The sequence below is a fragment of the Tupaia chinensis genome, unplaced genomic scaffold (assembly GCF_000334495.1).
Source record: "Tupaia chinensis unplaced genomic scaffold, TupChi_1.0 Scaffold144952_1, whole genome shotgun sequence".
NCBI lineage: Eukaryota > Metazoa > Chordata > Mammalia > Scandentia > Tupaiidae > Tupaia > Tupaia belangeri.
Genome location: NW_006204812.1, coordinates 130,910 through 145,125, shown reverse-complemented (window position 1 = coordinate 145,125; position 14,216 = coordinate 130,910). Strand labels below are relative to the sequence as shown.

General features: G+C 41.2%; 1 protein-coding gene across 1 annotated transcript in view; it reads right to left on the bottom strand.

Annotated features, from left to right (window-relative positions):
- The window catches only part of ITSN2 (intersectin 2), a gene marked incomplete in the record, with an annotated part of 122,530 nt that overhangs the window by 51,653 nt on the left and 56,661 nt on the right, over window positions 1-14,216 (bottom strand). Inside the window, 5 exon segments of the mRNA XM_014583868.2 lie at window positions 2,757-2,962; window positions 4,955-5,099; window positions 5,425-5,600; window positions 9,606-9,703; window positions 10,996-11,132. Of these exon segments, the coding sequence (XP_014439354.2) occupies window positions 2,757-2,962; window positions 4,955-5,099; window positions 5,425-5,600; window positions 9,606-9,703; window positions 10,996-11,132 (762 nt within the window).

The following is a 14,216-nucleotide window of genomic DNA, read 5'->3' as shown; positions in this document are numbered from 1 at the left end:
AGATCTGCCTATTTAGAAACTTCTACATTTAAAAAACATATTAACTTCAATATGATTTTTGAACAGTTTTTCAAAGGTGAGATATTTTGCCTTATAAAGAAATGTACAAAATCAGAACAGGGAAGACAGTGATGCAGTAATAAACGGCAACGCTCTACAGGACTGACCCACATGGGCAGGTTCGGGGTCATGTCCACACACCTCTCTGAGTACGCTGGGTGTGTGCATGCCCATGATCTGGGGCTGGCCGAGCTGGGGGTACACCGTGCTGTCACGACCGCACTGCAGTGCTGTTCATCTGCTGTGTCTATCTGTGAGGGCTCTCCCCTCTTTCTCACTCATGAAGTAAAGGAAATGGGCAGGCATCCTTTTGGTAAAGCACCTATGAAGCTTGGCTTGGTTTAGGGAAAAACAAAGGCAATGTATGAATTTTTTGTTTAGAGTGTACTAAGTTATAAAATATAAAAAATAATAAGACTAGGAGAGAGAGAGAAAGCAAGCCTGGAACCAGCAGATGGCATGATGGTTATGTCGCTGGACTCCCATGTAGTAGACTGTGGTTTGAGTCCTGGACCTGGAGGCTTAAACTCAAGCTGGGTGCAAAAGCATGTGTGCCCAATAACCTAAGAGAATCGAGGAGAAGGGGATGAGGCGTGGCCTTCCCCCCAGGGGGTGATTTCTTGCTTTGTCTCTACCTTTCTGGTGAACACACGCACCCTCTGGCAAAAATTTCTCTCCTTAAAAAAAAAAAAAGACTTTAAAAACAAATTTTTATACCTCATAACTGGTATAACATTAATTTCCACTTTAACCCAGGAAATTGTTTTTAAAAATCTAGATGATTATGTGTAAGAGCCAGACACTTGTGGGATATACCAGAGCCCTCCAGGACCCATGAGTGAATCACATAGTAAGGCAGTTTTCAAGTCAACAGAAGAACAAACTGACTACAACCCACGCCCATAACTGAACAGCCTGCCTGTGTGGTGCTACGTTCTCCATTACTACAGGGTTCAAGTAATAAGCCTCATCCATTAGAAGAGATTGGTGATGAACGAAAAGTTAGAAGAAATGCTCTCTAATCACATTTAAATGAAATCTCTGTTTGCTTAAGATTTCTTCTAAAATGCTGTGGAGATTAAGTCAGTCCTGTAAGTGTGGAGGTTAAGCCTGACGCTGCCTAGCACAGTGTCTGCGCACAAATGCCAGCGATACACTGCTGTCGGTACTGCTACTAAATATCCCTAAGTCTAACATTCCACGTTAGTCTAAAAAGTACATTTCTATACCTGAGTTAAATAGATACAATGAAACTTGGCACTATAAGAAATCATAAAGATGATTTAATTTGGGTTGGCCATTCAGTGCAATGATTTTTCTTTTTTCTTTTTGGTTTAAGCCCTATATATGGGGAGCTGGATTTCATATGGCTGACCACAGTTCAAATCCAGACCCTGGCAGCTTGAAACACTAGGGGTGTGTGTATATGTGTATGTGTGTGTGTGTGTGTGTGTGTGTGTGTATGCACGTGCCCAAAATCTTAAGATGGAAAAATTGAAGAGAAAGGATCGCGGCATGATCACACTCTACTGGGAAGACCCCCCCCCCCAATATCTCCCTCATGAATGCATACCCACATACCCTCTGGCAATTAAACAGAAATTATTTAATCTTTCCACTCACTCAGTTAGAAAATGACAGACCAAATAGGTTACTCTTTACAGCTTGGCAAAAATAGTAAAACCCAAACTCACATCTCTTGATTTCTAAAGACCAGTACCTTTTTACTGAATCAGACCAATTAACTTCCATACAGAGCACGAGAAATAGCCATCCACAGCTATATTATATTGAGTTGTCACAAAAAGTCATGATGCAATTTTGCATAGAAAAACACAGCAAAATACGTCACGACTTTCCCAATGACCCGATCGTTCATATTAAAGATATGTGACATCTGGGGTCAGCTCTGTGGCACGCAGGTAATGTGCTGGTCTAGAGGAACTGGGTCCCACAGGTCAGGTCCGCACCCTGAGGTCTCCCTGCGTATTCTGGGCACATATGCCCACGATTCTATAGCTGGCTCAGGCAGGGTCGAGGCTAGAAAATCCTGTTGGGGGGGGGGGGCGTCGTTTTCTGTCTCCCTCTCTCACAGAAGATATCAATAAACTTAAGAAAATTTTTAAAAAGATTATACTACACACACATACAAAAAAAAAATCCTGAAAAACAAATAAGTAAAAAAAAAAAGAAGTGAATCTCACCCTATAGAGGTTATGATCTAATAAGGGACTGGTGAACCAAGTTAATAACTTTAATGCAGAGTGTCATGGGCAATGCGGAGGTTCTGTTCAAGGAACTCTTGAGGCCCAGAGATGGGAATGTCCCAATCTGGCAAAGGGGAAGCCCCTAGTAGAGAATTATTTTAATACTGACAGTTTACAGTAAACATGGGAGAAATGCTCCAAGACACAAAAGGTAACTTTTCAACTGACCTTAAGGTACGAAAAAATGGCGACAGGTCTAAAATTTTAAGAACTTTGAAAACTTTATGAATCAGAGATAACCAGAATAAAAGATAATCTAAAACTGGTACAAATAGCTTATGTATGCTTCTTTTCATCCTAGGGATAACCCTGATCTTCACACTCAGGGCGTAAGTTTTATTTTACTGCATAGTCAGTCACACTGACTGAGCGACTCATCAGTGAGAACACCAACCTCCACCCCTCGTGGAAACATACAAAGATGCTTACTCTTCCCGCTTTACTTCACTTCCAGGGAGGATCTTCACGTAGGATTTGGGAAACCATCCTCTTCCTCCATGTACCTCCCCAAACCACCAATTTTCTTGCTGCTCCAAGACAGTAATAATATCATGCTTTGAGAAGTTCAAGTGGTTATCTTTCTTTGCAGTCCAGGAACAAAGGGCCTGGGCTTTCAGGTTCTCTACGACCTGTCCCTGTGAACACAAAACCATCATGTATTTTAAAGAGACAATTTCTGTCTCCTAGTGTATAACATGCTTACTGTTCAGGTTACAGGCCAGTTTGTGTGGAGGAGGCTTAAGATAAACTTAATCTTCTGACTTAAAATGATTTAAGACTATCATAGAAGTAGACTTCTTTTAAGTTAAAGACAGCCATTCAAGGAAACTTCACCTCCAATATGGGAGGTAAATAGTGGAGAAACTCTAGAAAATATTCATGAATCCATCAAATATATATCATGGAACAAAAAAAAAAATAAGGAAAAGAATTCCTCTGCTCTCCTCCACCTTCCATTGTCACCTAACTACAGTTGATTCTGTTTATTCTGCTAGGAATGCGCAAGCGTTTCATGCCCAACTACCCTTAACTCTTCTGCTTCCTCTTACCTTCTTTGTATTCTCATTCATTCTTTCTTTCCCTCCCATCTCAGAGATGAAGTGTTTTCATTATCTTAATAGGCTAATGCTTGGACCTGCCTGAAGCACAGTGGTTAAGGGACCAGATGTGATGTAGCAGTTTCAGTCTCTATCCAAGCCATGGTGACATGAGTAAGTAATGTCAACCCCAGAGAGCAAAGGCATCCTCACTAATTACTTCCTGCAGAAGTGGACTGTTGTAAGAGCAAGTAGGCTGTTCACAGGTCTCTGCACATGCCTGCCTTCCTGTCTGCTTCTCTTGGCCCCATTATAATACAGTACCAGAGGCTGGCCAGGAGCTGGCCCTATGCTCTTGGACTTTGCAGCCAATAGAATCATGAGCCAAATAAACCATTTTTTTTTTTAGAGGTGTTTGCTATAGGGCGCGTGCGCTCGCCAGACAGAGAGAGAGAGAGACATAGAGACAGAAAGCGAGAAATCACCCCCCAGAGGGGATGGTCACGCCGCAATCCCTTCTCCTCCATTCTCCTCTCGGGATCTTGGGCACATAGGCACATGTGCCCGGCATGAGTTTTAAGCCACCGGGTCTGGGACTCAAACCGCGGTCAACTACATGGGAGTCCAGCGACATAGCCATTACAGTAACTGCTGGCCCCATAAACCTCTTTTATCAACTGCCCAAGCTCAGATATTTCTGTTAATAGCAACACAATGAATTAAAGACACCAATATATCTCATTAAGTATATACAAATATTCTGTAACTCAAAAAAATCCGAAATCCAAAATATTTCTAGTCCCAAACACTTCAGAAAAGGTACACTCAACCTATATACATATTACCTCTCTCTCTCTCTCTCTCTCTCTTTTTTTTTTTGCTATAGGGCACGTGTGCTCGCCAGACAGAGAGAGACAGAGAGACAGAAAGCGAGAAATCACTCCCCAGGGGGGATGGTCACGCCGCAATCCCTTCTCCTCCATTCTCCTCTCGGGATCTTGGGCACACACACACACGTGCCCAGCGTGAGTTTAAGCCACCGGGTCCTGGACTTGAACCGCGGTCGACTACGTGGTAGTGCAGCGACATAGCCATTACGCTAACTGCTGGTCCCCATATTACCACTCTCTTAAAAACCTTCAGAGACTTTCCACTACCAAGTTGCTTAGCATGCTATTAAAGGTTTCACAGATATACCTTAACTTTTGTAACTTCCCTTTTTAACACTCTCTCCATCCTGCACTCTGTAATTAATTCTCATTTCCTAAAACACCTTGCATTAGCATGTTCAGTGACTTCAAGTTGTTCCTCATTGGAATAATTTCCATCTCCACTTGGTAAAATCCTGTTTGTTTTTAAAAGTCCTGCTCAAATACTTTGCCCTTGGTGAAGGCTCCTCCAATTCTTACAGATTGGATAAGATGCTCTCTCCACTGCATATGCCCTTCAGGACTTTACAGATCTCTCATTATAACATTTTTCACATTTTAAAGTGATTGATGGCAGGGATACTTATTTTTCTTAACTTTTAAATAAGAATCAAGAGCAAAATTTAAAGAATAAAGCACATAAAAATTATGGACAACATACCTGTCCATGAATAGGCGACACAGATCCAGGTGACACAGTGCGAGTAAAAGCTGATTTTTTCTGCCATGATGTATTAACAGTTAGGTTAGAAAGAGATACATTTTGATACTCAGTCACTGATGCTGGTTGAGTTGAAGAAAGTGGTCTGCAAATATAATACTTTGGAATAAATATACCTCATTGTTTATACATTGTTAACCTAACTACTACCAATTTATCAACTTGTATACTGCATTATATTCACTGTGTTTAAACACCATCTATGGGGAAGAAAAGAACTCATGAGCAAACTATTAACCTATGTTTTATTACTAAATTTCAGCATTAAATTTGGAACAAAAGTTACTCTTGGAGAATCTAGCTCAGATTATAATACAGATGAAGTAGCAGGCTGACATAACTACATTCTAGATATTAATACTTATAAATTTACAAAGCTCTGTAAACTCCACTGCTAGCTAAATACTTACTCAGAAGAAGTTGAGGTAGCGGACACAGATACTGTAGGGGGAAGTAAGGCCTTCTTAGGAGACAAAGCTTTTGCATTTGATGGCATCTTTTCTACATAATTGCATGGAAACCAGCCAAAATGTCCTTGAAAACTACCATAAAGCCAACCAGGTTCTCCTATGGTTTTTTCATCAACCTATGGAAATAAAAAGAAAGGTTAATAGTGCTTAGAAACCCACATGTTTATATTGGAAAAGAGATGCAGATTATTGCGCAGAACTCTCATGTTCAGAATTAAGCTCATCTAACTATAAACAACAGCCAGGGCATTTTCTGCAAATGAATAGGTTACTATTTCTAGTGACTGACAAACTGTCTTTCTGAATTCAAATTTTCAATTTTACTCAAGTTAATAAATTAGTTTACAAGGTCAAATAGCATTATACACAGCTTATGATGGGAAATACTTTTCTCCTACACCATCAGACCCTTATTGCCCTGATTTCTACTCCTAACAGTAATCTGCCTTTCTGAGTGGTTACTTCTTCCATATTCCTAAACCACATATTGATATTGCTATTTTTTTAATCTTATCAATTTTATACATTACCTACTAGCATTCGGTTATGGAAATGAAGATTTCCCTCCCTCTCGCAGTATCCTCTGTACTACCAATATTGTTGTATCATAATTTTTGGCTAGATTATATTTAATATTCATATTATTTGTGACCATGTAAATATTTCACATTGAATTATATAGTGTTCTGCTGATTACATTTCCCTTCTCATAAACTTTTCATTTTCCTATAGTTAATCTTTTTTTTTTTTGGTTTAGTTTTTTTGCTGTTCCTATTAGGGAGTCTTCTTGCGCTCTCTAACAGAATTATAAAAGCTTTGGTGGGGACCAGCAGATGGCGTAATGGCTACGTCGCTGGACTCCCATGTAGTTCACCATGGTTCAAGTCCCAGACCCAGTAGCTTAGACTTACGCTGGGAGCGTGTGCATGCGTGCCCAGGACCCTGAGAGGAGACGGGAGGAGAAGGGATTGTGGCATGGCCATCCCCCGGGGGCGGGGGGGTGACTTCTCACTTTCTCTCTCTCTGTCCTTCTGGCAAGCGCATGTGCCCTACAGCAAAAACCTCTTAAAAAAAAGAAAAAAAGAAATTTTTTTTTCTACCCTATGACCTCCTCCAGTGTCTCTTCTGCATCTTGGTCCTTGTTCCTTAAACACTGATGACATCTCAAGTTTTATCACTGCCTCAGTGATTTCTTGCCTCGTGCTATACGCTTCCTAAATAGACCCAGAGACTCCTATAGTTTCATCAGTTCTCAGTGCAATAATGAAGCCAAAAGCTCTATCCTCGGAACAAACTTCTGTCCAAAGGTGCAAACCTATACTTTCAACTACTTGCAAGATTTCTCCAACTAGATGTCCTACAGAAATTAGTTTCTGTGCTTTACTACATGTAATTTATACTTTTATTAGGGAATTTTTTTTTTTTTTAAAAGAAAAACCTTCTTTTTTTTTATTTGCTAGAGGGCATGTGTGCTCACTGGAGACAGGGAGAGGGAGAGAGGGAGGGGGAGAGAGAGAAAGCACTCTTCATATGGAATGGTCACACTGCAATACTGCAATCTTTTTTCCTCCATTTCTCCCTCCTTTCAGGATTTTGAGCACACATGCACAAGTGCCTGACATGTTTCTCAAGCCACTGGGTCTGGGTCTTAAACCGCCTGGGGGCCCCATAAAATCGGGCTGCCTTAGCCACCAAGCAACTGAGCCTGTCCCCTTCGCCTTTCAAAGTTATATTCTTTCAGAGTTTTATATATTCATTGTCTCCTGTTCCCTTCTGTGTTACTCCTAACTCACTGAAATCTCACTTCTTGCTCCACCACCCCACTCAACTGATACTATTCTCCTAGCGATGAAAGAGTCTGTGCTGCTGCTAATTCCACGAACTCTTTTCAGTCCTTGCTTCATTTCACACGAGGACCACGCTTCTCAGTGTTCTCTAACACTAAACTCTCCTGTTCGTTTTTCTTCTACGCTAGTCACTCCTTTTGAGGCTCCCCTTCCTCTAATAATGCCCTCAGTGTCCATGTCTATCAGGGACTATCACCTTCGATCTCCTCTCTCACTTGACTACGCCCCTGGGTGAGCTCCACCACTCTCAGGTCCTCAGTTACTGTCACAACATATGGGACATCCACATTTGCACCCTCTGCCCAGATGTCTGCCTGAGAGCTCTCGAGATATTTCTAGATATCCAACTGCTGCATGGACATCTGAAAGTCACCCAAAATAGAACTGTCATTTCCCCTTCAATTTCCTCCCTCTGATTTTCCTCTCAGTGAATGATACCATTATCAACTAAGAGTTACTAATAGACACCTATTCATCAATCAAGAGTTGATTTAAACAAGTAACTGGTGGTAACTCATGACACATTTATTTGTTTTTATCTTTTGGGAGTCCTGAACCCAGTGGTTTGAAAAACACACTGGGGATATATGCATGTGTGCCTAAAATTCCTAGAGGAGAATAAAGAAGGGACTGCAGTGAGGCCACCCCCATGGGGAGATTTCTCACTTTCTCTTTCTCTCTCTGGCAAGCACGTGAGCCCTATAACAAACACCTCCCCCCAAAGAAAGCAGAGACCGTCTTACTCACTATATCCCTAAACTAATATAGGCAACCCTCAACAAACATTTGTTGTAGGAAAAAAAGATATAACCCAAAATATAGCCAGGTTCTTGACAAAACATGCCCAGAGAGAGGCTACATCTCTCCATCCTCAATCACTACGCATCATCACCAAGTCACAGGGAATGTGAGTCCCCCCCCCACGTGGACTTGAGCGGCTGTAAAGCAGGCTTCTCTCTCAGCTTGTGAGCAGCGAGGGCACAGACAGTGGTGGCGATGGCAACATGAGGAATGCACATTTGGGGATTATCTTGGGTGCATGAGCTCTGGTATCAAATATCATTAAACATTTGCTAGGGGGACCAGCAGTTAGCGTAATGGCTATGTTGCTGGACTCCCATGTAATCAACCGTGGTTCACGTCCCGGACCCAGTGGCTTAAAACTCACGCTGGGCACATGTGCGTGCGTGCCCAAGATCCCAAGAGGAGAATGGAGGAGAAGAGACTGGTGTGGCCATCCCCCCTGGGGGGTGATTTCTCGCTTTCTGTCTCTCTGTCTCTCTCTGTCTGGTGAGCGCACATGCCCTATAGCAAAAACCTCTTCAAAAAAATACAAAACAAAAACAAACATTTGCTAGGTAACTAATAAGAGACAACAAACTGGTTACAGTGTTGGGAAAAAAGACACACTGGCTAGGTACTCTGGGTAATTTTACCTTAGTTTACTGAGAAAACTGAAGCAGAAACTAAAATCCATCTGTTGCTTCTAAAGCCCATACAGTTTCCATTACATCACACTGGCTCTATCCAACACTTGTCCCTGCATCTTCTTTCATGCATCCATTTTATCTGAATGGTGATAATACAAAAAGACTTTTTGTTCCAAGGAACAAACAGCCTGTATCCAGATATGACGAAACCCAACTCCTTCAACTCTGTCAGCAATGGGCAGAAAGTAAGCAGCCCCTTGCCCCCAAACTGTACCGTTAACTTACTACAGTAACGAAGTCAGTATCATCTTTGCCGATCGGCATCAGTGTCACATGGTGAAAGTAAGCAGCCCCTTGCTCCCAAACTGTACCGTTAACTTATTACAGTAACGAAATCAGTATCATCTTTGCCGATCGGCATCAGTGTCACATGGTGAAAGTAAGCAGCCCCTTGCTCCCAAACTGTACCGTTAACTTATTACAGTAATGAAATCAGTATCATCTTTGACGATCGGCATCAGTGTTACATGGTGAAAAAAGAACAATGGATTTGGAAACCCAAAGACAGCCATTCACATTCCACAGTGGCATTGTGATGCCGGCCGTTACAACCTGCTTCCTTGCGTGGAGTACAACAGTAGCAATAAAAAATGTCTTATGCGGCTTTGAGGTATGTTGGAAGGGCCAAATAAGACCTGCTAAGAATTGTTTAAGAAATATTTTAAATATTTTAAAAAGGTAAATAAGTATGCATATATATATACACACACACACAGTTATAGAAAATAATAGATTACAATATATTCAGTTTATTAATGAGAAAAAAAAAGACTTCATTTCCTACCTGAATTATATCCCCAGAATTAAAACTCATTTCATCATGGTTCCTCGCTTCGAAGGGGTATAACGCTCTGTAACTTGCCAAAGCACTAGTTGTCTCACCTAAAGGGAAGGTAACCGTCATTACTTGCTACTTCTGTGTATATACACCTTTGCTGCGGCTCATCAGAGCTCTTAAATCTAAAAGAAACAATTGAGCACCAAATACAATGAAAATCCATTTGACATGAGTTTGTTAGGATTTCGGTATCTCAACTAGACACGTAATCAGTAGAAAGCAGTGAGGACTGCCCGTCAGTACCTAAGACAGGAGGCAGGAAAACACAGGCAAGACGTGCAGTGCAGGCTGAGGCACGCCCACGGACCTAGGGGGGTGTGGGAGTGGCAGCCAGGCTTAGCTGTACGCGAGGAAGGACTTGGTTTCACTTGTGGAGATAAAAATCTGAACAGGGAAGAAAAGCACAAAGAGGGCGGTCGCAAATGGGAAGGTCAGCCCGTGAGCAGGTTGGGTGAAGAAAGATCTGTAGGGTTACTGGGACAGTGGTAAAAACAGCAATGTACTGGACTTGATAAGATGAAAAATATTTTACTTCGCACACTTTTAGAGCAAATGTTTTAGCTTATAAAATTTTCAACATGTTATCTTTAAATGGATTCAAAGCTTTATGCATCCAAAAGAGACACAGTAATACTTAAAAGAGTATTTTAGAAATAGACCCTGAGGTGTACCAAAAACAAGGTATACCTTCTAAGAAAATTTCAATGTACAGAGACTTAAAATTTTATTATTTCATTAAAACAAATAGCTTAGTTACACTAGTTGAATAAAATATTTATGACATAGTGGTTGAGGCATAGGACTCCCATGTGGCTGATCATGGATCAGGCCCCAGACCTGGCGGCTTGTAAATCACACCGGGCACGTGTGCATGCATGCTCAAAATCCCAGGAGGAGAATGGACGGGTAGGGACTGCAGCACAGCCATCCCCCCGGAAGGTGGTTTCTCACTTTCCTTCTTGGTGTCTCTCTCCAGCAAGTGCACGTGCCCTATGGCAAAAACCTTAAAAACCCACCAACCAACCACTTATTTCAATGATGAAAACTGAAGGCCAAGCCAGGATCTTTTCGCAGTTAGTGATGACTAGTTCTTTTCTCCTATTGCGATTTCTACCTCTGTCTGTTTAGTAAGTACATATGCTTCTCATTCAAGCCTAATTTAGGAAATACCCAAAAAAAAGAGAAAATTCTGACGCTAAGATTATCACCTTTCTGTTTTAATTTCTCTTTCTTTTTTTTTTTTTTTTTCCCTCTTAGTAGGTCCTATTATTTTCTTGGTGTTTTTGTTGCTGCATCTCAGAAAAATCTAATCTATTCTTTTCATCCATTTCCTTACATTGTTTCTCCTCAGCTTTCCGTTCCTCTTCTTGAATTTTTTCTTGTGTTTTCTCTTCCTGGAGTCGCTTTTGTTTTTCTTCTTCTTCTTTTCTAAGACTTTCTTTCCATAAATTTTCTTTTCCTTGCTTTGCTTTCCTTCACATAAAAGAGAAAGAGTTTGCAAAATGTACTAAAAAGTTTTGTGCCAAATAAAAATACAGTAGAAGATCTGTTTTTTGTGAAGTTGAAAAGCTAGCAAAAAGGATAAGGAGAAATAGTAGGAATCAAGGATGAAGGGGGAAACCAGTCAGTCCGTCAATCAATCAATCAATCAAATGATGGATCTTGGACTAATGGATGAGCTGGGAGCTACAACTTAGAACTTCAAATTCTCTCCTGTCAGTCAACATCTTAAATTCCCCTCCCCCCAAGAAAAAGAGAAAAAAAGTAAAATGGAATCATTTAAAACAAATCTAAAAATTGTATCTAAATTTCCTTCTTTTCTTTCCAGATTACTCATGAGGACTACCTTCCAGTTTTATTCCCACTATTCTATGTAATCTCTGTATTTGGATTTCAGTCACTGCTGTGGAAATAGACAATGATTCTAAAAAGATTCTCTACTTTTTTATAATATCACTTTGAGATAAGTTGGTTTTTTTTGGTTTGTTTGTTTTATATTTTTGCTATAGGGCACGTGTGCTTGCGGAAGAGATAGTGAGACAGAGAGAAAAAAAGCGAGAAATCACTCGCCAGGGAGAGTGACCATACTGCAATCTCTTCTCCTCCATTCTCCTCTTGGGATTTTGGGCACACACGCCCAGCAGTGTGTGTGTGCCAGTTTTAAGCCTCCGGGTTCTGGACTCAAACCACAATCTACTACGTGGAAGTCCAGCAGTGTAACCATTATGCTGCGTGCCGGTCCCTCATTAAGTCTTTTTCATCCACTTAGATAATAGAGCATTTCTTCTGTATGGGTTCATACTTCTGTATCTGTTTCTATGATAGCTTACAGCAGTTACGATTTAGTTTCTAGCCAGTGAAGATGATCTGCGATCAGAATTATCTCAGTATTAGAACCAGCGCACATTACAGTTCTCCCTTGTCTGTGCTTTTATGACCTTATGCAGAGGCAGAGATGCCAACACTAAAGTTAGCACCTGCACTAAGCCTCAGCATTACTGGAGCAATGGAGATTATGGCTCGTCACATCCCTGGGGCTTAGAAGCATTGATAACCCACCAAAGTGGGAACCTTGGCTTAATTCTGTGTTTCTATTCCTTAACTGCTAGAGGTTTTGGAATGTTGGATAGTTAAAAACAAACAAAAGGAACGGTTGGCAGGTGGCATGGTGTCTAAGGCGCTGGACTCCCACATGGTTGACTGCGGTTTAAGTACCGGACCTGGTAGTTTTTTCTCACTCTCGCTCCCTCCCTGTCTCTCTCTCTGGCCAAATTGAAGAATAATAACAAACAAAGTTAAATAAATAATTCTTTAAAAACAAACAAAAGGACCAACAGGTGTCATGTGATTATAGTGCTGAACTCCCACATGGCCAACTGGTGGTTTGAAACTCACACCGGGTGCGTGTGTGTATGTGCCCATGATCCCAAGAGAAAAATGGAGGAGAAGGGATTGTGACATGGCCTTTGGATTAATTTCTCCCTTTGTCTCCCTCTCTCTCTCTCTCTGTTTCCGGTAAACACATGCACCCTATAGCAAAAATCCCTCTTAAAAAACAAAACAAAAATCTATACACCCTTAGTCACTAGTCCTTTCTCTTCCTCCCTGAACTGTTTTATACTTCCTATTCCTGGTTCTTATCTCATTACTAGTTCCCTTTCAACCCTTTCTAAAGTCTCCTGTATACTCTATCCCATCAGAATTCTTCTTCCAGCAGCTTTCTGTAACTAAAGGCAGATTTTCTTTTGAAGCCAATGTTTCTCTTGAAATTCTTACTTGATTTCAACTAATATTACCTTTTCAGTTCATCTGTAAGTTTCCCTATCTCCCAGGACTAAGCTGACCCAATTAGCATTCATCTGAATTCTCATAGCATATAAACACCACCACTAGAGTAGCTTAAAAAAAACAGAGACATCATTAAATTCCAATAAACTCTTATGCAAAAATAAGTGGATGAGAAACACAACCAGTGCCGTAAAGTACCTCAGAAATTAGACTTAGAGAAAATAGGCCACGTCTATTTGAAAACCTATTACCAGGAACTTTGAACAAGAAAGGAATATACCTTAGCAGATGGTCAAATAAACCAAGATGGAAGAATCCAAGACGCTACTCAGATTGATTAAATCATGCACCTGAGTCTAATCCAGAGCCTACCTGCATCACACAGTAGACTGCAGCCACTCAATAAAAATGTGCTGGAAGCAGCTACTGGGTCATCAGAAAACTCATGATGTATTTTTCTGGGCAAAAATGTGTCATGACTTTTCCGATGACCCAGCATTTTAGTCAACAGAAATAAAAGGTCTGGTGGGACTGGCAGATGACATAGTGGTTATGTCATTGGACTCCCAAATGGTTGACCACATTTGGAGTTCTGGATCCAGTGGCTTGAAACTCATGTGAGACATGTGTGCACGTGTGCCCCAAATCCCAGAGGAGAATGGAAAATGGAGCAGAGGGAACTGCGGCATGGAGGGTGATTTCTTGCTTTCTGCCTCTCTTCTCTGGCTCTCCAGCAAGTGCAAAAATCTTTCTTTAAAAAAAAAAAAGAAAGAAAGAAAGAAAGAGAGGCCTGGGGCCAGCAGGTGGCATAGAGGTTAAGGCAACGGACTCCCACCGCTGACCTCAGTTTGAATCCTGGACCTGGAGGCCTGAAACTCATGCTGGGCTCATGTGTATATGTACCCAAAATCCCAAGAGGAGAATGGGGGAGAGGCAATGTGGCAAGGCCATCCCCCCCTAGGGAGTGACTTGATGTCTCTTTTTCTCTCTCTCTCTCTCTCTCTTTCCCTCTCTCTCTTTGGTGAATGCATGTGCCCTATGGCAAAAATCTCTTTAAAAAAGTAGTGACCTGCTAAACGGTAATGTGTCTTTCTTGTCTTCCTAGTAACTACTAGCTCTTCCAGACATCATTATCAACTGTGTGCCAAGGCAAATGGAAATTGCCCCATCGGTATTTCTTAACTAACTATGCCAATTTGTGATACTAAAGAACTTTGGAGAAGCAAGAGTGTATTAGAAAAAAGGTCTTACTGTCAGGAAAAAAAAAAT